Source organism: Phacochoerus africanus, chromosome 5 (genome assembly GCF_016906955.1).
Source record: "Phacochoerus africanus isolate WHEZ1 chromosome 5, ROS_Pafr_v1, whole genome shotgun sequence".
In the NCBI taxonomy this organism is placed as follows: Eukaryota; Metazoa; Chordata; class Mammalia; order Artiodactyla; family Suidae; genus Phacochoerus; species Phacochoerus africanus.
Window position 1 is genome coordinate 129,992,808 of NC_062548.1, and position 23,099 is coordinate 130,015,906.

The 23,099-nt window shown below is 36.8% G+C and overlaps 2 protein-coding genes across 8 annotated transcripts in view; one reads left to right on the forward strand and one right to left on the reverse strand.

Annotated features, from left to right (window-relative positions):
- ROCK2 (Rho associated coiled-coil containing protein kinase 2) overlaps nucleotides 1-23,099 on the forward strand; it is a 141,305-nt gene that overhangs the window by 84,961 nt on the left and 33,245 nt on the right. For 6 of the 7 annotated variants that reach the window (XM_047782640.1, XM_047782642.1, XM_047782643.1 and 3 more), the window contains exons 5-17: nucleotides 426-686; nucleotides 9,272-9,416; nucleotides 13,266-13,404; nucleotides 15,460-15,551; nucleotides 16,347-16,506; nucleotides 18,546-18,606; nucleotides 19,468-19,479; nucleotides 20,496-20,575; nucleotides 20,748-20,796; nucleotides 21,355-21,490; nucleotides 21,587-21,678; nucleotides 21,900-22,146; nucleotides 22,539-22,645. In XM_047782640.1, the coding sequence (XP_047638596.1) occupies nucleotides 426-686; nucleotides 9,272-9,416; nucleotides 13,266-13,404; nucleotides 15,460-15,551; nucleotides 16,347-16,506; nucleotides 18,546-18,606; nucleotides 19,468-19,479; nucleotides 20,496-20,575; nucleotides 20,748-20,796; nucleotides 21,355-21,490; nucleotides 21,587-21,678; nucleotides 21,900-22,146; nucleotides 22,539-22,645 (1,581 nt within the window). Of the gene's footprint in view, nucleotides 1-425; nucleotides 687-9,271; nucleotides 9,417-13,265; nucleotides 13,405-15,459; nucleotides 15,552-16,346; nucleotides 16,507-18,545; nucleotides 18,607-19,467; nucleotides 19,480-20,495; nucleotides 20,576-20,747; nucleotides 20,797-21,354; nucleotides 21,491-21,586; nucleotides 21,679-21,899; nucleotides 22,147-22,538; nucleotides 22,646-23,099 lie in introns of those variants that run through there. The other variant, XM_047782647.1, reaches the window with a different exon arrangement.
- Nucleotides 11,162-12,673, reverse strand: LOC125126911 (AP-3 complex subunit sigma-1-like). The gene is given in 3 exon segments (XM_047779250.1): nucleotides 11,162-11,651; nucleotides 11,654-11,918; nucleotides 12,629-12,673. Coding segments are annotated over 3 exon segments (681 nt in total). The 3' UTR covers nucleotides 11,162-11,280.

Genomic DNA, 23,099 nt, shown 5'->3' on the forward strand with positions numbered 1-23,099 from the left:
AATTTGTTTTCAGAAAGTTGGACTTTTTTTATTATGGATTCTTTTGTCATTCTTTCACCTTTTATGTTCCTCATTTGTATTCTGATTCTCTTTTTAAAATATCTTTATTTAGATTCCTGTATTCTCCAAGAGGGAAAATGATCATTTATGCATATTTTGATAGTAAACATGAAGAAACTACCCATACAAGAGTTTTATCAGACAACTGTTTTTCCATAAAAGATGTCCAAATCTAAAAATCAAAAATTTCATGACATTCGACTTTGTTTTGATTATACAATAATTTGTCTTTTGCAGTGATAATAATAGTTTTGGGGTTTTGTTCTGTTAATGGTTTTAACTATCCTCCCTCCCCTCCTTCCTCCCTCCCTTCCTCCCGTCTTCCCTCCTTCCAAAAAACTTTTTTCCCTTGTTTTGTTTTCCAGCTTTTTTGTGCCTTTCAAGATGATAAGTATCTATACATGGTAATGGAGTACATGCCTGGTGGAGACCTTGTAAACCTCATGAGTAACTACGATGTACCTGAAAAATGGGCCAAGTTTTATACTGCCGAAGTTGTTCTTGCTTTGGATGCCATACACTCCATGGGTTTAATTCACAGAGATGTGAAGCCTGACAACATGCTTTTGGATAAACATGGACATCTAAAATTAGCAGATTTTGGCACATGTATGAAGATGGATGAAGTAAGTAACAAGCAAGTTAAAAAAAGTGCTAGTTTTTGGAGAGATAAAAATAAAAGAACACTTCAAATCTGAACTTACAGTTTCAAACAAAGATAAATTTAGTTTTGCTAACTGTGTGATGACTCACACAAGATAGTCAAATCAGAACATGTCCTTTACTCATCATTCATCTAGCTATAGAATTCTTTATTTGTAGACTTGGTCAGTCAAGAGAAATTAGAAATCAGATAACTGGTTATCAGATACTTATTGTTCTCATAGAATCCCGACAGACCTTTGCTGCCAGTCAAAACTAATTCATGTTTATAGTGGTCGAGGTGGAGAAGTAGGACATAGCATGTAAATGAAGGTACATGGACATTTCTATCACCATTATTGTTTCTGTATTTTTCCTGTAAAAAAAGAGGTAAGGTAGAAATTTACCAACTCCTACCAACCCCATCTGTTTATTCACCCACATAGAATACATTTGGAGGCATCATCTATTGCTATGCTTTACCTATTGAGAAATTCATATTATGATTAATGGATTCAGTAACATAAACCTCGTAGCTAACTCTGATGTTGATTTTTGTTGCAAAATTTATATCTCTTATCTTTTTCTCTGTAAGTGTGCAATGATTCCTGGCAGTAATTCCTGTTAGGGAGAGATCATGTTTTATTTCCTATGTATTTTTGTTAATTACGTTGTCAAGGTTTTATTTTTGATTAAGCTGATTTCTTTTTCTCTTTTCTTAAGTTATTTATGCCACCTGTGTGATTTTCACTTTCATTGCTGGTCCTACCACCATCAGTGATCCATATTCTTCCAAACTCGGCTCAGATTTTTACTTCATGTAGAACGTTTTCCCTGATAAACCCAACCTGACTGATCGCTCTCCTGTCATAACATCCATAATGTTACTTAGAATTTGTGCCGCACTTGACAGGCGACTTCCATCTGTGTAGGTTTGTAGGACCTGTCTCCCCACCTGAACTTAATATCCCTTTGGTCTTCCTTACAGAGTATTGCTGTGCTTTATTCTGCACACAGTAATCATTGTTTAGTAGATGAGGAGTATTTGATTGTACTCAAAGCTCCCTCTTGTGGTGTTATCATAATATAGTATGAAGTGGTTGACAGTGAAAATTATCTTTAATAAAAATAAAGTTTGAAATAATTTTCTAATAAAATGCTAAACTTTTTTTATGTCTGTTAAATATAATGACTGATGTTTATGTGCTGCACTTCCGTGAGTGTATTCTGATTTTCATTAAACCAAAAACCTTTGAGAGGGTGCAGAGAAATCACACATGTTTTTAGGATGGATAAAGCTGGTTAAAGAAAGAAAGGTATAGAGTGTGAGAGTAGAGGAACAGGACGGAATATGGTGTTTATAAAAATAATTTCACAAGCGTATAAGTGAATATTAAATTCAGCTATTTACATATCTTATGTTTTTATTTTTACTTTTTTTTTATCTTTTTCTAGGGCCACACCTGCGGCATATGGAGATTCCCAGGCTAGGGGGTCTAATCAGAGGTGTAACTGCCAAGCCTCTGCCAGAGCCACAGCAACGTGGGATCTGAGCTGCGTCTTCGACCTACACCACAGCTCACGGCAACACCGGATCCTTAACCCACTGAGCGAGGCCAGGGATCGAATCCGCAACCTCGCGGTTCCCAGTCGGATGCATTTCTGCTGCACCACTACGGGAACTCCAGCTGCTTATTTAATCCAGATAGTGATTCCACAGATCTCACTGATAATCATCTTTCAGTGTGCTACCCAACTGTGTCTTTGTTTGAATAGAAATCCTTAATTTTTGTGTAGCCAAATATATATTTTTTTAAATATTGAACCTTTAAAAATGTTGCTTTACCCCAAACCTCCGTTCCTTAAGTAATATTAATAATGAAAGTAATTATATAATGTTGAAAATAAAGGAATTTTTATTGAACTATAGTATGTAGAATTTATAATTTTATGTTGTTAATGCGAATAGTGTTGTTGCACGTTTCAGGTGCATCACTTTGTTTGCCTTTGTCTGATAATTATTATGGCCTTAGAGCCATTAGAAAAGTTCATAGTTTCATTCTTTCTTACCTGCCTATCTATCTGTAGAAAGGATTGGCAAATTAGAGCACAGGGCCAAATCTGTAATTCCTGTGCTAAAAATGTTTTTTCCATTTTTAAAAGATTGTTTTAAGAGAGAGGATATGGGAGTTCCCATCGTGGCGCAGCAGAAACGAATCCGACTAGGAACCATGAGGTTGTGGGTTTGATCCCTGGCCTCGCTCAGTGGGTTAAGGGTCCGGCGTTGCCGCGAACTGTGGTGTAGCTCACAGACACGGCTTCAATCTGGCATTGCTGTGGCTCTGGCGTAGGCCGGCGGCAACAGCTCCGATAAGACCCCTAGCCTGGGAACCTCCATATGCTGTGGGTGCGGCCCTAAAAAGACAGACAAAAAAAGAGGATGTGCAGTGGAGGTCCTGTGTGGCCCACAAAGCCTAAAATATTTACTTTCTGGCTCTTTACAGAAAATCTTTGCTAACTCTTAATCTATAATAAAGGCAGAGATGCTCGAATTATTTTTTAGCTCTACTAGTGTAATATAAAACATTGTACCATAGATAAATGCAAAAATAAACTACAGCTATAAAATTATAACGCCTAAATCTAAAATTGTCACTATCACAAATAAGAGTAATCATGTTTCATTAAATTGTCATTGATAGATTATAGATCACACAATTTTCTGAATGCTGTAAATCTTTTTCTCCCTGAAAAAAATATCTGGGTGCGAGTAAATGTCACAGTTAGTATAATATTTTTACATCTAGATTATCTCAGTGACAGCCAAGAAGTACTGCTATTAAAATTATTTGGTATTGGGAGTTTGTGCAGTGGCAAAAGTGTTAAGCATCCTATTGCATTGGCTCAGGTCACTGCAGAGGTGTGGGTTTGATCCCAGGCTTGGTGCGGTGGGTTAAAGGATCCAGCATTGCCACAGCTGTAGCGAAGGGCAGCAATGGTATGGATTCAACCCCTGGCCCAGGAACTCCCATATATTGTGTATGCAGCCATAAAATACATTTTAAAAAAAATTGGGAGTTCCCATCGTGGTGCAGTGGTTAACGAATCCGACTAGGAACCATGAGGTTGCGGGTTTGGTCCCTGCCCTTGCTCAGTGGGTTAACGATCCGGCGTTGCCGTGAGCTGTGGTGTAGGTTGCAGACGCGGCTCGGATCCCGCGTTGCTGTGGCTCTGACCTAGGCCGTAGGCCGGTGGCTACAGCTCCGATTCAACCCCTAGCCTGGGAACCTCCATATGCCGCAGGAGTGGCCCAAGAAATAGCAAAAAAAAAAAAAAAAAATTTGGAGTTCCTGTTTTGGCTCAGTGGGTTAAGAACCCAATTAGTCTGCATGAGGATGTGGGCTAGATCCCTGGCCCTGCTCAATGGCTTGGGGATCCAGTATTGCTGCAAATTGCGATCTATGTTGTGGATGAGGCTTGGATCCAGCATTTCTGTGGCTGTGGCTTAGGCTGGCAGCTGCACCTGGGAACCTCCATATGCTACAGGTGAGGCCTTAAAAAGAAAAAAAAATTATTTGTCATCGGAGTTCCCACTGTGAAGCACAGCTGGTTGAGGATCTGGTGTCGCTGCACCTATGGTGTGGGTCACAGCTGTGGCTCAGACTCAATCCGTTGTCCAGGAGCTTCCATATGCCGCAAGAGCAGCCTGAAAAAAAAAACAAAAACGTTACTTGGGACTAATCAGACAAGTTGACGTCCCTCTGTGCCTGTCATCACACATTTCATAGCAACGTTTACCACCTTGTTTTTTTTCTGTGGCTACACCTGTGGCATATAGAAGTTGCTGGGCAAGGAATTGAATCTGAGCCACAGTTGTGACCTATGCCTCAGCTGCAGCAATGCTGGAGCCTTAACTCACTGTGTCACAGCAGGATCTCCAACTTTTAACACCTTTTAAGGCAGATTTTATGTTGGTATTTTAAATTACTGAAAATAGTGTAAGATTTTATGCATTAATGTTCTAGTCTATAGCATTTGATTAATTTGAAGCTATAAAATTTTAAAAACTAATAGGTAAAATGTTAGTGTTCTTAACCTTTCTACAAGTGACATCAGTTTTTAAAATACAGGCATTTCTAGTCATGTTTCTAAAAAACCCTATTTTCTGCAAAATTATACATTTAAAAGAACAGGCTTATGGGAGCAGTAGGGAGAGACCATTCAAGAGCTATGCAGCTTTGGATAACCAGGGCCGTGATAACAACAACAACAACAATAATAATAATTAGTACCCAGGGAGATGATTGGAATAAGAGGCAGCTTTGTTCCTGTGGGCACTGTAACATGGAAACAGAAATGGGGTTCTAAACCAGTTTTGGATTCAATAGGAGAAGCAGGACCTTCCACTAGCCAAGAATCTTACAAGGCAAGGAAGAGATATGCCTCTCTGAGAAAGGAGCCCCTGGTGCAAGCGCTCATTTTTAATTGTTAAAATGGACTGATTAGGCTCCTGCCTATGTAGCTCAAGCTTCCAGTGCTTCTGATAATTAATAGTAATATTTACAATTTTTTGTTTCCACTCTCACAGGAGCATTTTGAATAGTTTTCTTAGACCAACTCCAAGATTTGTGATTGACCAATTTTGTGTTTTCAGTAAATCTCTTGATTTATGATAGTTTGTCAATTATAAAACACTAGATATATTTAGCAAATACACATTATCTAATACATTTAAGATGAAGAAGCTTTTGAAAATTTATACCTATTTATGTTACTCTCTAGCTTAAAACCTTTCAGTAGATTTCTGTCGTCTACTGGATAAAGTTCAAACTCCTTAGCTAATCATATGAAGCCTCTGGTGATAGGATTTTTGCCCACTTTTTCACCCTTATTCTCTATCATTTGATCTCTTGTACTTTTTGGTTCAGAGGTCTTATGTTACATATGTTTCTTTTTATACCATGGTATTTCATGATTCCTGTCCTTCATATATGCTGTAGAATACAGTCTGCCAGGGAAATTCCTACTCTTACTTGCTGATGAAGGCTTTTTTAGGTTGGCTCCCATGTCTTCTTTTCTTTCTCCCTTTTTCTCTTTGCTTGCTTGCTTTCTCTCTCCCTCTGTCTTCCTCCCCTCCCTCCCCCCCTTTCTTTCTTTCTTTCTTTTTTCCTTCTTTCTTTCCCTCCTTCCTTCCTTTCTTTCTCTACACCTGCGGCATATGGAGGTTCCCAGGCTAGGGGTCTAATTGGAGCTGTAGCCATCGGTCTACACCACAGCCACAGCACTGCCAGATCTGAGCCAAGTCTGCGACCTACACCACAGCTCACAGCAACGGCGGATCCCTAACCACTGAGTGAGGCCGGGGATCGAACCTGCAACCTTACGGTTCCTAGTCGGATTTGTTTCCACTGCGCCACAATGGGAACTCCCAATTCCTTTTATTTAAGAATGATATTTAAAAATCAATATTTGGGTGCTAGATGCAGTCATTGCTCCTGGAGCACCATTACTTCTAGGCTCTGTCAGTGGGCATGTGTGTATTATATACATTAATTATGTCTACTAACTCACATACACATATGTTCATATTTAATTCTGTACTTATCTCTCTTTATGTAAATAATATTAAAAACTGTGAGTTCATACTGATACTTCTAATTCTAGTCCTACACCACAGGATTCATTCTAGTCTTCCTCCTTTTTTGTAATTACTTTTTTTGAATAGTGAGAAACCTGGCTCTCATTATCTACACTGTGTTTTCTTGTTCAGCACTAGCACACACATAAAATTTATTTCAGACTTGCTTGTCCCTTACCCCTAAGATAAACATTTTTAACTAGGATAGATTATTTTTGTGTTTAGGCTTGTGGTATTCATTTAAGTGTTTTCCAAAGGCACCAAGATCAGTTCTTCTCTGTCCTCTTCAGTGTGGTTATATTATTGATTTATGAAACAGGCCCATTTCTTATTGTTTGAATTCCATTTAGAGATGCCCCACATCTGGTTGCTTTTATTTTATTTTTTAAATATTTTGGATATGTGAAGCATTCTTCTGGTTTGAGAGTCCACACTATACAGATTGTATGCTCAGAGAAGGATCACCCCCTCCTTATCCCACTGCACCATTCCTGTACTCATTTCTTTTTTTTGTCTTTTTGCCTTTTCTAGGGCAGCTCCCGTGGCATATGGAGGTTCCCAGGCTAGGGGTCCAATCGGAGCTATAGCCTCCGACCTATACCACAGCCACAGCAACGCAGGATCCAAGCCATGTCTGCAACCTACACCAGAGCTCATAGCAATGCTGGATCCTTAACCCACTGAGCAAGGCCAGGGATCGAACCTGCAACCTCATGGTTCCTAGTCGGATTCGTTTCCGCTGCACTACAGCAGGAGCTCCAAAATAATTTTTCTTTTGGTGGCATTTTTGTGTGTGTGTCTGGCCAGGTTTTAGCTCTTAAGTCTCAGATTTGTTTAAGTCTAATTTATATGGATATATGTGAAACGAAGAGATTTTATTTACCCTCGTAAGTCTCTATGAATTTTTCCTACAGTAGAAGTCTAAAATACAGAATAGTCCATGATAAAAATTAATTTTATATACCCTGCCTGTTGTAATCAGGCACTGTCTTCATTTTTTATCCTTAGTAACTCATGCAGAGTATAGCCCTCATAATTTGCTCAATTATTTCCAGATTTTTAAAATATTATTAATTTATAGTCAAACTAAAGTGGCCTCTATTTGTTGTATACTTGGGAAAATAAAATCATGGAGTTATTTCTGCTGATTTGAGGAATGAAAAGATTGCTTTAAAATTAATTTCCCATGTTAAACATATTTTATAGCACTTAAAAGCATTAATAAAATACGTCGAGCTTCCTTTCCCCAAGGTAGTCATACTTAGTATTTTGATAGTTTGTATAGCTTCATGAAAAAGAACATAGGTTCCCGTCGTGGCTCAGTGGTTAACAAATCCGACTAGGAACCATGAGGTTGCAGGTTCGATCCCTGGCCTTGCAGCAGCTACAGCTCCGATTCAACCCCTAGCCTGGGAACCTCCATATGCTGTGGGTGCGGCCCTAGAAATGGCAAAAAGACAAAAAAAAAAAAAAAGAACATAGGTGAAACTCTTTACCAGACATGTAAAGGAAAGGAAGGGCATTTAGGTTAATCTATAAAGTCTTTGCACATTTGTACATAGCTAGAGGTGAACGAGTGTTACTTGTTTTTAGCACCACACTTCTGTATACTATTGTGATTTAATCCTGCAGCATACACACATATACAAACATATACACACACACAGATAATAACTACAGTGGTTCTTGTCCTTGTCAAAAAGGCATCAGATAGGGATTATTTTATGATTATCCACTGAACTAAACACAGAAAGGGTTTTTATTTTTTTGTCATTTTGCCAAATATCTTGATGCTACAGTTCCATATTTCTAAACATGAAGCTTGGAGGTGTAGCTTTCAAACCATTAAGATCTTTTGATTAGACAGTTGATCTATTTCGCCCATTTTTTTTCTTGGTGTAACAAGAACCATTTCTTTATCTATTCCTCCAAAACTGGGGGCTTTGTAGTTTTAATTACTGTAGTTTCTTTGGAAATATCAAAGCTTCCTTTCCCTGATGATTCTTTTCTTTCCCCCAGGTCAGGTGCCTTAAGATTTTGTACTTCTCTCATAACTCCTTCTCAGTGAAAGAAAAAGAGGATATTGATTTTTTTTTTTTTTTTTTTAATGGCATATGGCACTTGTGGCATATGGAAGCCCCTGGGCCAGGGATTGAATCCAAGTTGCTGTGACCTGCTCTGCAATTGTGGCAATGTTGGGTCCTTTAACCCACTGCACTAGGCTGGGGATCAAACCGGCATCTCCGCAGAAACCTAAGCCACTGCAGTGGGATTCTTAATCTGTGGTACCACGGCAGCAACTCCCAAAAGATAGTGATTTGTGTGGAGTTCTCACAGGGTTGTTAACAACCTTTTCTTTCTTTCATTGATGAAGCCTCCTGTATTTTATTTTATTATTTTATTTTATTATATTTATTTTATTTTGTCTTTTTGCCATTTCCAGGGCCGCTCTCTCGGCATATGGAGGTTCCCAGGCTAGGGGTCTAATTGGAGCTGTAGCTGCTGGCCTATACTAGAGCCACAGCAATGCAGGATCCGAGCCTCGTCCGCAGCCTACACCACAGCTCAAGGCAACGCCGGATCGTTAACCCACTGAGCAAGGGCAGGGATCGAACCCGCAACCTCATGGTTCCTAGTCGGATTCGTTAACCACTGAGCCTCGACGGGAACTCCGAAGCCTCCTGTATTTTAGAATCAGAAAATTATCCCTGGTCTTCTGTCATCTAAACATTTTTATGCATTTCATGATGCATTTATCCCCTGTCCTCCCAAAGCCATGTCAGCAATGAAGGTTTGTTGGTAGCAATGTGTAGTCATTGTATATGTAATAATAAATGAATTAATTGTGTTTACATGTGTGTGCTTACACACATTTTATACACATCTTTTTTTTTTTTTTTCCTTCCCTCTCTCTCTCTGCGCTTTACCCAGACAGGCATGGTGCATTGTGATACGGCGGTTGGAACACCTGATTATATATCACCTGAGGTTTTGAAATCACAAGGAGGTGATGGTTACTATGGGCGAGAATGTGATTGGTGGTCTGTGGGTGTTTTCCTTTTTGAGATGCTGGTGGGTAAGTAAATATTTTAACTTGTTTTTCTTTTTCCAAAACCCATCTCATAATACTTTATTTCTAAGTCAAGAATGTAAGACTGTAAAAAAATTCATTATCTGCATTCTAGGGGAAAAATAGAATTTCCGAAAACTTTGAATCAATAATATCTAATATGATAGATTATTGATTGGAAAACTAAAACCATGGCACAGTGATTGAATATAAAAGGAATATAAAAGGAATATAAAAGGAATTGAAAGTATACTGCTAGGAAATGTTCTTGCAATAGATTCTTTTTGTGTTTAGAAATTATTAGGACAAGAAGCAAGTTTACAGCTGCAGTAGGCCTTCATTCTGAGATTTTGGGTTTTTTTTCTTTTTTTAGAGCATTCAGAGATTTCTTAATCAGCAGTATTTGTTGTAAATATTTTAATTATAAGGCTGTTAGTATTTTTCCCAATAATAATAGGGAACTGAAAGTTCTCTTTGTAATTAATTAATTTTTAAACTCTTTCTTACATTTATTACTCATATATATTTGGTCTGTAATTATAGTAAAATCATAAATATAGTTATTGACCATTTGACTATCAAGATAAATATATCTTATAATAATATTTCAGCTTCAGAAAACTCAGAGGCAAGTTTAATAATTTCTTTTACTTTGACCAGATAAAATTTGGAAGGCTCAAGTATTTTGAAACTTTTCTTTCTGTCATAGATTTCACTTTTAAGATTTCCAATTCCCAGAGTTCCCTGGTAGCACAGCAGGATAAGGATCTGGTGTTGTCAGTGCCATGGTTTGGGATGCTGCTGTGGCATGGGTTCAGTCCCTGGCCTGGGAACTTCTGCATGCCTTGGTGCAGCCAAAAAAGAGATTTCACATTCCTAAATACTAGGAGCACAAAATATATTCTGGCCAAGGAAACCAGTGACTGAAACACCTGTCTTGGAGATGAGGGAGATACAGCAAACTCTATTTATGAGGCAACTGTGTTGAGGCTAATCACATTCTTTTTTTCTTTTTTAATGGCTGCACCCATGGCATATGGAAGTTCTTGGGCCAGGGGTTGAATCTGAGCTGCAGCTGCAACCTATGCCACAGCTGTGGGAACACCAAGTTCTTTAACCCACTGTGCTGGGCCGGGATCAAACCCTCGCCTCTGCAGCAACCCAAGCCACTGCAGTCAGATTCCTAACCCACTGTGGCACAGTGGGAGCTCTAGGGCTAATCACATTCTTTGTAATGACTGAAGAATTGAAAATATAGGTTTAGAAGTTGGGGGATTTATTTTCTAAAAGATGACTCTAAAAGAAATTGGTAGTGGAAATCTGTAAAATCTGTACAGTAATTGAGTATGGCTATTGCTTAAAAAAATCAGTACAATTTTTTTTTCCAGTTACCTTGGAGTTTATTTAAACTAAGAGGAAAAGGTTATAATGTTTTCATGCAATACATACTTGGTTCTTCAAATAACAATTGTGACAGATAACAGGAGGAGTCAAGGAATGCTGCACTTGTGATCCATACAAAACACCAACATTTTGGGTCGTACATAATGTAAAGAAATGTCTCAAAACACTTTTCGAAATACTGTAGTAGCCAATACATAGAGGCATGCCTTAGGTGGCCATAGGAATGCAGTTTAGAAAAGAAAGAAAAAAATCACACTTGGAACTACTCAATTTCTTCAGAATCACTGAGCAAGAAAAGCAATGTTGAACTTCCATACAGATTTTACATAACTTCTGTATAGTACCTTGACTCAAATCCAAGAGCAAAAGTTAAGACTCTCCTCCTCTATTTTTGGTAAACAACTGCATGGTAAACTTAGATGACTCTTTCCCCTGGATTTTACCTGGAAGTGGCCTTTTCAATTTTTTATTTCAAAGAGGGCAGGTTTGGCACTTTTATACAGATGTCACCAATGTTGATATTTCTTGGGGTCTCAGGAAGATTCATATTCTTTACAGCTGATACAGCACGGGCTGGAGCTCCTGCTAAGCCAGCCTCAGACTTCTCCAGTTTATTTTGCGCATCAATTTGGGTAACAGTCTCATTCATGTTGGTCTCCAGTACCGTTCCTCCCATCACCATTTCTGCAAGAATATTGTGAACCTTATCTACATGGAAAATTAAATCCAGTTCACAGACATTTTCAAAACACTTGTCTAATGTTTCTACAAATACTTGAATTAGATCTAAAATGCCAAGTTCACCTTCTGAAGAATCCACACAGAAGATGAAATGTTGCCATAATGTCTGTAAATCAGTTTGCTGTCAGATCCTCCAATTAATAATCCTCCTTCTAGGAAGTTGCAAACATTCTCATCTCTCTTAGACACCAAATGGAATGTCTCCCTGATGATTTCCTGTTGGGTGTCTTCACTGTAGGGCTGGTGGAACTTGGCGAGCCGCGGCTTCCCGTGGACCCGCCGGGTGGGAGCTGGGGGCCAGGGTGGGGGCGGGCGCCAGAGGTTCCCCTCGGATCTCACTGGCGATCCTTCCCTGCCCGCCCCCTCCCGCCAAAAATCAGTACAAATTTAAGTAACAACTAGTCACGGAACTTTTTTGTGGTGTAAAATGCCTTCTTTTGAATACTATAAGTGTATATATAGCATTGACCTTGCTGTGCTTAGTCTCATGTCATGTTGTGACTTGCTTTGTTTTGGACTGCTGTCTTTGGAGTGGTCTCTTTGTAAACTACACTCTTACCTATTCTCCCCGCCTCTGGGCTCTCTCTGATGATGTCTTAGTTGTAATCTTTTCAGAGTAGAATGTATTCCATCATGTGCTTAGACTCTGTGAGGGTTAAAAAAAATGATATACTTTGGAGGAAGTCACCTGACTCATTTGAAGAGACCATTTAAATTCCTGGTACTGTTTTCAGCTCTGAGAGCTGAGTTTAATGAGTTCGAATAGCACTAATTGGCAGTAATCTGATCTACTCTGGTGCTTACTTATCAGGTTGGTTCGCACTGGACTTCGTTTAAAGGCATCTATGGCAATTAAAAATTGCACTAGAAAAATCTTGAATTCAAAACTCTCCTCTGCCACTCTTTGCAAACGAAAACTAACTACCTGAATACCCTTTTTTGGCTGATTTGGGAAAGTCTGGTTTGTACTAAGGTGACTTGTCATTGAGGCATACTGACAGAGTTTTGACGCTTCTGGCTTCTGTTGAGTACTGGCCAAAATGACGCCTTGTACTTTTTTTCTATCTTTATACTTGCTTCAGTGCTTCTTTATCACAGTCATTGGTCACCAGGAACATTGCACTGGGAGACTCTATCTGCCATTTTTAACTCCAGCTGTGTGTCTTCTTAGGCAGATCACATGTCATCTATGTGGGCCTGATTTCCTCATATGTAAAATAACAGATCTGATCTAATTCTCAGAGCTGCATTGTCCAGTCTGTCATGATGAAAGCCCTTGAAATATGGCAGGGAAGTGAATTTTTCATTTTATTTAATTTTAAATTGCCACTTGTGGCTAGTGACTACTGTATTATATAACACAAAAGGCTAAATAATTTACTTCAAGCATTAGAGGACTCTGATCTGACCCCACCGAGTAAGATTTTAAATTGTCCAATATACTGAGTTTTTTTCCCATTTTGTATTTAAAACCCCGACAAATTAGAGAGTTAATATTGATTTTATTCTGGTCTTAAAAATTAATAACTTATTGGTATGGTTAAATTTTAAATATGTTTTTACTGTGTGCCTGTTTGTTTTGACAGAGATTCCTGGCCCTTAGATCTTGTGTTCCTCCATACATGTGACACATTTAAACTTAACGTATTTAAATATTAGGTGGAAAATCTTTAATTTGCCTTCTCTCCGTCTTCTTTCTTGGAATTTTAGGGGATACTCCATTTTATGCAGATTCACTTGTAGGAACATACAGCAAAATTATGGATCATAAAAACTCGTTATGTTTCCCTGAAGACGCAGAAATTTCTAAACATGCGAAGAATCTCATCTGTGCCTTCTTAACAGATAGGTAATGTATATTGAATCTCTTTGTAGAGAATCCTTTTAACTTTTAGGTTTGTAGAAATGGAAGCATACCTAACACTTACATGTGAAATCAATCTTTCTCTTTATTCAAATTGCATTTAATTCTAGTTTAGCCTTTTCCTATTGCTAAGCCTGGTGTTGGGTTACCCTTGTCATTTTTAGCTATGGTCTAACTGTCGTCTAACTCTCATATCTAAAAAGGAAAAAAATAGAACTTGGTAAAATAGTGCATTTGAGAGAAGTAAAATTTTTGTATTTTTTATATCTTATCCTCTAGTGTGATTAAACCATATTGCTCTTGGTGTACAGCTTTGTGAGAGAAGAAGTTCTGTGCAGATTATTAAGTTAATAATCTTAAAAACTATCTGTGTTTGAATTGGGAGTACCTTCTTCCCAGCCCTTTTTAATTTGCATTTGAATATGAGCAAGTTTGTCCTGGAAATTCCGTATTTCTTAAAACAAAGTGGATGAACATTGCTGTGAAAACCTGCTTAAAAAGAGAAGCTAGAAAGTTATTGTAAATGTCTTCCTTGCCGTCTCTTTTCTCTTCCTTTCTGGTTCCCCATTTTATATTTGTGATGGGAATCATCCTGTCAGAGGACCACCACAGACAAGTGGGGACTTGCCCTCAGTCCAGATGTGGCTCACGAGCTTTACGGTTTTAGGGAGATTGTTTTACTTTTGGGGGAGATGATTTTATTCCTTCTTAAAATGATGGGATCAGATTAGATGAGAACCAAGGGCATTTCTTTCTCTAAGATGCTGATTCCTCAGCAGACCTTACTGTTTGTTAGCCATTGTTGTTAAAAGCACAGTGACTATCCCATACATTCATCTTTACATACTTTCTGTAGGATAAAATCTTAAAGGTGGAATTCTGGGATAGAAGCTTTAATGTTGACCTACTTGAGTTGCAAATTTGACCCCTAGAGAAGTTCCATCAGGGTTTATTTTCATTATTAATAATTATTTCCCTCATTTTCATCAAATTAAATATTATGAAAAATTTTCCATATAAAACAAGAAAATTATTTATATTTGTCCTCATTAGACAGCGTAATCATTTTTGTTTATCAATCATTTGTAAAATAAAATTATGTTAATTATCTGATTAATGAATAATTCATGCTGATAAAAGAAATTCTGTATAATATTTTATTTGATGACTAGATGGGGTTGGTGGGGATGACCATAATGGTACTGACAGGTAAAATATAAAAGAGGATCTATAGATCTGTAGCATATGTTATATGGTACAGCATATCTATAGCATAAAGGAGTAGCATTCATGAAAAATTCACCTGAGCAGTTTATGGGGGATAGTCGTTTCAGTAGGTGGAGAAAAGATAGTTTGGAAAGAATTTAATGCCGTCATTGTGACTAGGAGCACTTCCCTCTATAGGTTGTCCTATTTATATTAAGCATAACCTCAGGGGCATATTTTAAAAAGGATGCTTTTTATTTCCATGTAGTCTCTATTGAAGACTCATATATTACAGAGAATGGAATTATTTGTAACATTTTTCTTGTGATTCAGAATGATAATTTTAATATAAATGTAATATGTATTTATATTTACTATAGCTATTTCCAGAGTAAATGTGGATAGCTTCAGACACATGTGTGAGTTCTTTTTCAGACAGGGAGGAATATTTTTAAATGACATTTTTATCAGAGAGGTTTTGAAAAACTCTCCTGTGCCAAAAGTTAGATCTCTATCCATTTTATGCCCTGAAGTTGGTCATGGGTTGTGGCACACATGGGTGGTTTTTTAATGGAAAGTCTCATGTGTACCTTCATTTGACACAAAGTACAGGTGGAAACACATTTCCCTTTCCATGACATTTATTATCTAGAAAGAGCATGTGCTATAAAATGGAGAGTGCTTATTTTTGAGCAGCATTTAAGCTGAAGCTTTTAGTTAAGATATCTCAAGCTCATTTGTGATCCTTATTTTGATCTTTGTTGGGAGAGAGTTGTATTTTTGTATTTTTATAATCTTACTCTTTATAATACATTTTTTAACTGCATCGTTTAGGGAGGTGCGACTTGGGAGAAATGGGGTGGAAGAAATCAAACAACATCCTTTCTTTAAGAATGATCAGTGGAATTGGGATAACATAAGAGAGAGTAAGTCAAAAATTTAAGTATTTCCATTTCATCACATTTTAAATTTTATAAATTGATTCCTCTTCTAAATTAACAAGCATGTCTGGTACACTTAATGCCAACTAATTTTTAAATTGAGAGGTTTCATTTCAATTTGTTTTGAAACAGTATTTATAACTAATTATTATTACCTCAGTGTCTTAGCAAATTAACATGTATTTATTTCCCAGTGCTTTTATAATAAACTTTACAGGTTTCTTAATTTATCAAGATAAGTTTTGTACACCTCAGTAATTTTCAGAGTAGAGGAAATATAATTATCTTTAATTCAGGTGTTTGAAATAATAAATCAATAATTAGTTATTTATAGAGACCTTACTCTGGTGAATACTAGAATAAGCATAGTAATTCAGTTTAACTTTATGTATATTTGATATTAATTCATTCTAAAGATAAATATTTTCACTTAATATAGAAAACTGAAGACTAAAGAGTGTATACACAGATTATTGCTACTTGTAATTTTAATACCTAGAATAATATCATATACCTTTCCCTGTTTAATTGATTTATCTGTATTTAAAACTGATCTAGTATAATAATAAAACATTCATAAAATTTAATTATTTGATATAATAAAATAGAAAATCTGTTACTAAAATTTTCTATAGTAAATCATAATGTTAATCACACATCAGTATATAATGTGATAATATTAATGATGTATATTAATAATATAAAACAAAATAGGGGTAGTTTATGTATTTTTGAATCATATATATTATTTTAGATAATTTTTTTCTTTTCTTTTAATAGCGGCAGCCCCTGTGGTACCTGAGCTCAGCAGTGACATAGACAGCAGCAATTTTGACGACATTGAGGATGATAAAGGAGATGTGGAAACCTTCCCAATTCCTAAAGCTTTCGTGGGAAATCAGCTGCCCTTTATAGGGTTTACCTATTATAGAGAAAATCTGTATGTGATTTGTTTGTTGTGTTTTTATTGTTTGTAGGAGCTATCTGTAAAGAGTTGTCTTACTTCGAGACTCTGAATTATAGAAGACAAGGTTAATTTGTTTTAAACTGAGTTTTTTTCAATGAATATTATATGATATTTGTTTACAAATCAGTGTGAGGCAATAGTCTGTATTGTTGGGGGTATATAAAGTAATACCAAATACCTGCTTTTGAAGGAGCTTGTCAACTAATAAAGGATATAATTGTGAGAGTTATGTAGGCATAATGAAGGGTAGAATGTGATATTTGCCTTAAGAAAGTTACCAAAAAGATCTGAGATGGTTCCAAAGAAAAATAAAAGTTCTGTCTCATTGGGGCGAGGGTGGGAAAAGTCAGGTAAGACCTCAGGAAAAAGGTAGCATTTTAGCTGAGACTAAAGATAAAGGGTTTTGAGTGACTGAGATGTAGGGAGCTTAGGGGAGTATAGTGGCGAGGTGAATAGTAGAATCAAAAGTTTGGAATGTAAGCATCTACTGGGGACAGAGTGGTACAGTCCAGGAAGGCGCAAACGTAGGGTAAATGTCACTATGTTAGGAGGACCGTTTGGAGTATCTAACGGGACTGTATTTTTCTTGCCTGTAATTCTCCCATCTGGTGCAGAGCCTATTACAAGATCATTTAATAAATATCGGTCAACTGGAGTGAGTATTGGCTATAAGATTAGAAAACAGATTGGAGATGGAGCTTAGGGGAAGCTTAATAAAACGGTTGTTGTATGCTGTGCTAAGGGACTTTAGACTTTGACAGGCATTGAGGGGCCATTGAAAACTGTTCAATAGTTGAGTGAAGCGTTAAAGACATTTAAGAAACATAGATTTGAGAAATTTCTTGTACTTCCATGTATGTAGTGGTTGGGGTGATCAACCATTACGGTTTGGACTGAGGGGTTTACTAGGGTGTGTGGGACTTTTAGGCTTCACCTGGGAAAATCCCAGCAAACCAGGTTGAGTTGTTCATCCTGCTAATGATAGTGCTCTGAAAATTGTTGTAATGCCGACTAAAATGAGGGTATCAGTGCCAGGCATGTTTATAAACAGTGAGAGAGGAGTTGGCAGTTGAATAGATGTGATGACTTAGGTATTAAGATCTGAAGATCCAAAGGTGTTATCTTTGAGGGAGTTCCCATTGTGGTGCAGTGGGAACAAATTCACCTAGTATCCAAGAGGATGCGGGTTTGATCCCTGGCCTTCCTTGGTGGGTTGGGGATCCGACATTGCTGTGAGCTGTTGTGTCGGTCCCAGACTTAGCTTGGATCTGGTTTTGCTGTGGCTGCGGTGTAGGCCGGCACCTGTAGCTCCAATTCAACCCCTAACCTGAAAACTTGGCATACGCCGCAAGTGCGGCTCTAAAAAAAAGGAAAGAAGCAAATGTTATCTTTGAAAAGGAGAGATGTCTCTTTCTAGAAGATTTCTAGAAAAGAAGGATAAAACAGTTGAAGTTCCCGTCATGGCTCAGCAGAAACGAACCTGACTAGCATCCATGAGGATGCAGGTTCAGTCCCTGGCCTCCCTTAGTGGATTAAGGATCCGGCATTGCTGTGAGCTGTGGTGTAGGTTGCAGACTCAGCTCAGATCCTGCATTGCTGTAGCTGTGGTGTAGGCAAGTGGCTGCAGCTCCAATTGGACCCCTAGCCTGGCAACCTCCATATGCCACAGGTATGCTCCCCCCCCCAGAAAAAAAAGAAGAAGAAGAATAAAATAGAGTCATAGGAACTCAAAGAAGAGGGAAGAAAGTATACAGTGCTGCTTGGTGACCCCAGTCTCAACAACGTTGAGGACTAGGACATCCACTAAGAGTGAGAGGCAAGAAATATTTAATGTTTTAAATGGTCGGAAATGATATAAATCTCTAGAGGGGAAAATATTGCTTCCTTTAAAATATGTTGAACTGAAAAGAAAGATAATCTTTGTGGTTGGAATTTAATTCTGAGGATAACTTTGTATAGAAAATGAATTAAAATGACATGCAAAATAATTTCTTTCCTGCTTTTCCTTCTAGGTTATTAAGTGACTCTCCATCTTGTAAAGAAAATGATTCAATACAAATAAGGAAGAATGAAGTATGTGTAAATTTTTACTACTTTATTTATTTGTTTTTTTGTCATTTTGCCTTTTTCTAGGGCTACATCCCACAGCATATGGAGGTTCCCAGGCTAGAGGTCTAATCGGCCTACACCCGAGCCACAGCAACTCGGGATCTGAGCTGTGTCTGTGACCTACACCACAGCTCATGGCAATGCTGGATCCTTAACCCACTGAGCAAGGCCAGGGATGGAACCTGCAACGTCATGGTTCCTAGTCAGATTTGTTAACTACTGCGCCACGACGGGAACTCCCTTTACTACTCTATTTTAATCACATGTTCAAATATTTTAGTAATATCTGTATTTTAAAAGTCCAGTTGATGCCTCTTTTAGATGGCATTCTTTGTTGCAATTCAGTTCAGCATAGCATTGAAATGATTCATTTATTTGATAGGTATTGTATGGAATCCAGTGGCTGATGAGAAGATGAATTATACATGGCTTTAGGTTTAGTTTTAGTACCAAAAGTGGTAGAATAGGGTTACAAACAGCTGTATTTTCTACCAGCCAGAAAATTTTATCTTAGTACTATAAAATGTTCAGATAACAAGCTATAAGGATTCAGAAATAGTTGAGAGATTTAAATTTTGAGTATTTAGGAATGAATTCACATAAAGGATAATTTTATCAAAATGTTATAGTATTTTATAGCCTCTGTACTTTGTAACTATATACAAAGCTATATCGTGCACATAAATATGGCTGCTAAACATTTTTCTCTTCAAAACATATAAAAACTAAAAAAATTGGTTGGGTCATTTTGGTATGATTTGTGTTTTAGGAATTTTCACAAAGCATAGTAATCTTTTTGATGTTTTTGTGTTTTGTTTTAAATAGGAAAGTCAAGAGGTATGTTGATGTCGAATATGTTGAAAAACAGACAAACTCGTCACTCTAGCAATGTTCTGATGTAACCATATCCTACCTAGCATTTGGAATACTGCATCTACCAAGAGAGAAGTTCCTAACCTTTTTTCTACCGAGTATTTTTTTTATTATTGCTCCTATGGATTTTTTGTTTAAAAATGTATATTACACATTTTTTGGTTTTTATTTATTGAAGATATATACCTAGCAGCAAGAACTTTTGATTAGCATGTGGTAACTAGTATGATCAAGTTGTACTAATGCAGGAGCAACCAAAAGCTGTTAAACTTTACTAGTTCATTGGCCTGTCTTTTCTTACTAGGGAAATAATACAGTTTTGCTTAAAGATATATGAAATATATTAGAAATCATGGAGAACTAATCACTAGAAAGAATAGTGGAAAGAACCTTGCTCTTAGAATCTAATAGACTTGGGTCTTTTGGGGCACTGCCACTTACTAGCTATGCTGTCTTGGCCCAGTTATTCACTGTTTTTGGATTTCCGTTTCTTCATTGAATGGATCTAATAGTACCCATCTTTTCAGGGTTTTTGTTAGGATTAATAAGACAATGTTTGTAAAGTACCTGCCACTGCACCTAAAACAAAAAAGGAACTCAAAAAGTTAAATCCTTTATAAAGGAAGTACTACTCCAAAAATGGATTATTTAATATTTTTTTTTCCTGTCAATAAAAATCACATTAAGAAGACACAAATAGGAGTTCTCTTTTGGTGCAGCAGGTTAAGACATTGTCGTTGGAGTAGCCTGAATTGCTGCTGTGGCGTGGATTTGATCCCTGGCCCGGGAACTTCCACATGCCACAGGTGCAGCACTCCCCCCAAAAAAGGAAGGTACAAATACTATACCTACCTATATTGAGTTGAAATACTATATCTATATTAAGCTGAAAGAAAAGAGAAGATTATCAGGTTTTCTTTAAGCCTGTCATCTTGAAATTTGATCAAACTTTATAATTATAGTTTCTTATTTTCTGACAGATTCAGAAAAAGCTATACACATTAGAAGAACACCTTAGCACTGAGATACAAGCCAAAGAGGAACTAGAGCAGAAGTGCAAGTATGTTTGTAGATAATTAAATGTTGTATTTTAAAATGTAAGTTTAAACATTTTACAATATTTAGAAAAAGAAGAGCTACGAAGTAATTATGTGATTATAATTTACAGTAAATATCTATATTGTAAATTAGGAGAGAATTATTTTATTACTATTTCCTTTGAAATTCCTCAGGTCTGTTAATACTCGCCTGGAGAAAGTAGCAAAGGAGCTAGAAGAAGAGGTAAAGTTGCTCCGTGCTTTTATTAACATTTTTGTTCATGCAAAATTTTAATGCCTGACTTATCCACAGACCTCTTAGTACCATATTAATACATAGCCTGTTACGTAGTAAAATCTGCCTTGTAGCATTGATGGACAGAACTCAGAACACAGGGTAGCCATAATAATAGGCTTCATTTTGTTACGTTTCTGCGCATGAGTTAATTTAGAATGTATAGATATTTTAAGTAAAAAAAAATTGCATTTGTGTTAATGATATGACTTCAAAATAGAAATTGACAGTTGTTTCTTTTTTAAATTTAAACTCAGTTTGTATTAAGTAAAGATGGTTCAATTGTGATGGAATGTCGGAAATTTTGACTTGCAATTGTAAACAAAAGACAATGTCTTGATTATTTAAAAATACTGTGCTGTTTTAAAAATACAGAAAACGTAGTTTTAACAAAAGAGCTTTTTTAAAGGTCTTTTTTTTATCTGTTTGGTATGATGAAATATTTTTTGTTTTTATTTGATTTTTATAAATACTTTCCTTTGATAATAATTTAAAACGTTATTTCAGATTGCCTTAAGGAAAAATGTGGAATCAGCATTAAGACAATTAGAAAGAGAAAAGGCACTTCTTCAGCACAAAAATGCAGAATATCAGCGGAAAGCTGATCATGAAGCAGACAAGAAACGAAATTTGGAGAATGATGGTTTGTGATGTAGAGTATTAAATACTAAGAAAAAAAGTTTGCATGTATGTGGGTGTATTGTGTTGAAGCTTGCCATTAAAATGATTTTTATCATAGTTAACAGCTTAAAAGATCAACTGGAAGATTTGAAAAAAAGAAATCAGAACTCTCAGATATCCACTGAGAAAGTGAATCAACTCCAGAGACAGGTAAGTTGATCCTACTTTGTAATAAGAATATTGAATTTTACTTATGACTGTCTATTAACGTTTATTGTAATTGGCAGTGTTACCAAAGGGAAATCATTAGGAAGATATCTTTGGACTTTTGTTCATTTTAAACAGTTTGTAATGGGGTAATAAATTGAAGTATTTTCATCATATATCACTGTGTTTATTTGTCGTTTGTTTGATTTTGAATGGAATAACAGCTGGATGAAACCAATGCTTTGCTGCGAACAGAATCTGATACTGCGGCCCGGTTAAGAAAAACCCAGGCAGAAAGTTCAAAACAGATTCAGCAGCTGGAATCTAACAATAGAGATCTACAAGATAAAAATTGCCTGCTGGAAACTGCCAAGTTAAAACTTGAAAAGGATTTTATCAATCTGCAGTCAGTTCTAGAATCTGAAAGGAGGGACCGAACCCATGGATCAGAGATTATTAATGATTTACAAGGTATTAGAGATTTCATTTGAATTCATCTTATTTGATTTGTGTTTTGGAAATAACTTTAGATGATGGGTAATGCGCTGGAGTAGTACCTGTCTGAATATACTAGTCTGTCATGTAAAGTTAGGATATTAGAAGTACTCTGTGTTACAAAATTTTATGAGTGAAAGATTTATTTTCAAATAATATCAAGTATTTTAACTAACAAACCACTCCTGAAAGGGGTAGATTGGATTCCAGTTGAATAATTCTAAAGCACTACGCCAACAATTATGAAAGTTTTGTTCAAAAATAATAGCTTTAAAGTGTGAGATGACTTCTGTATTTTTTATTCTTATTTTAATATATATGTATGTACTATATTAATTTATTGTTTTAAAAAAATGTTGCAATTTTAGGTAGAATATCTGGCCTGGAAGAAGATTTAAAGAATGGCAAAATCTTATTAACCAAAGTAGAGATGGAGAAGAGACAACTACAGGAGAGATTTACTGATTTGGAAAAGGTAAAACATGCGAGGTTTTGTCTTGGTGTGGGAAGACGACTCTCTGCGTTCTTCTTGTGCACTTGGTTTTGTGGACTGGGACGTGCGTCTCGAGACTCGGAGTAGCGCCGCGCAGGCAGCCCTTAGTGTGCGGGCGGCTGGGAGAGGATATGCATGGTGAGGATGCTGCTCCCTGGGCGTCCAAGGAAAACTCAGATTTTTTACTTACAGCACGTCTTTAAAACAATGTAAAGTTGTATGACTTTAATTTAGAAGTTTAAAAAAACTGCTGTAAGTCAGGGATTATTTGTTTCTAGGCTCTTTGCAGTTAATATTTTATTTTCATTCACTTACGTGTTCACTCATTTAAGTATTTAGTGTCATCATACGTACGTGGTAGAAATACCAGGGTGCAGTTCTTGCCCTTAACAATCACACAGTCTGTTGGGCTTAAGCTCCTTCGTTGCTGTAAGCA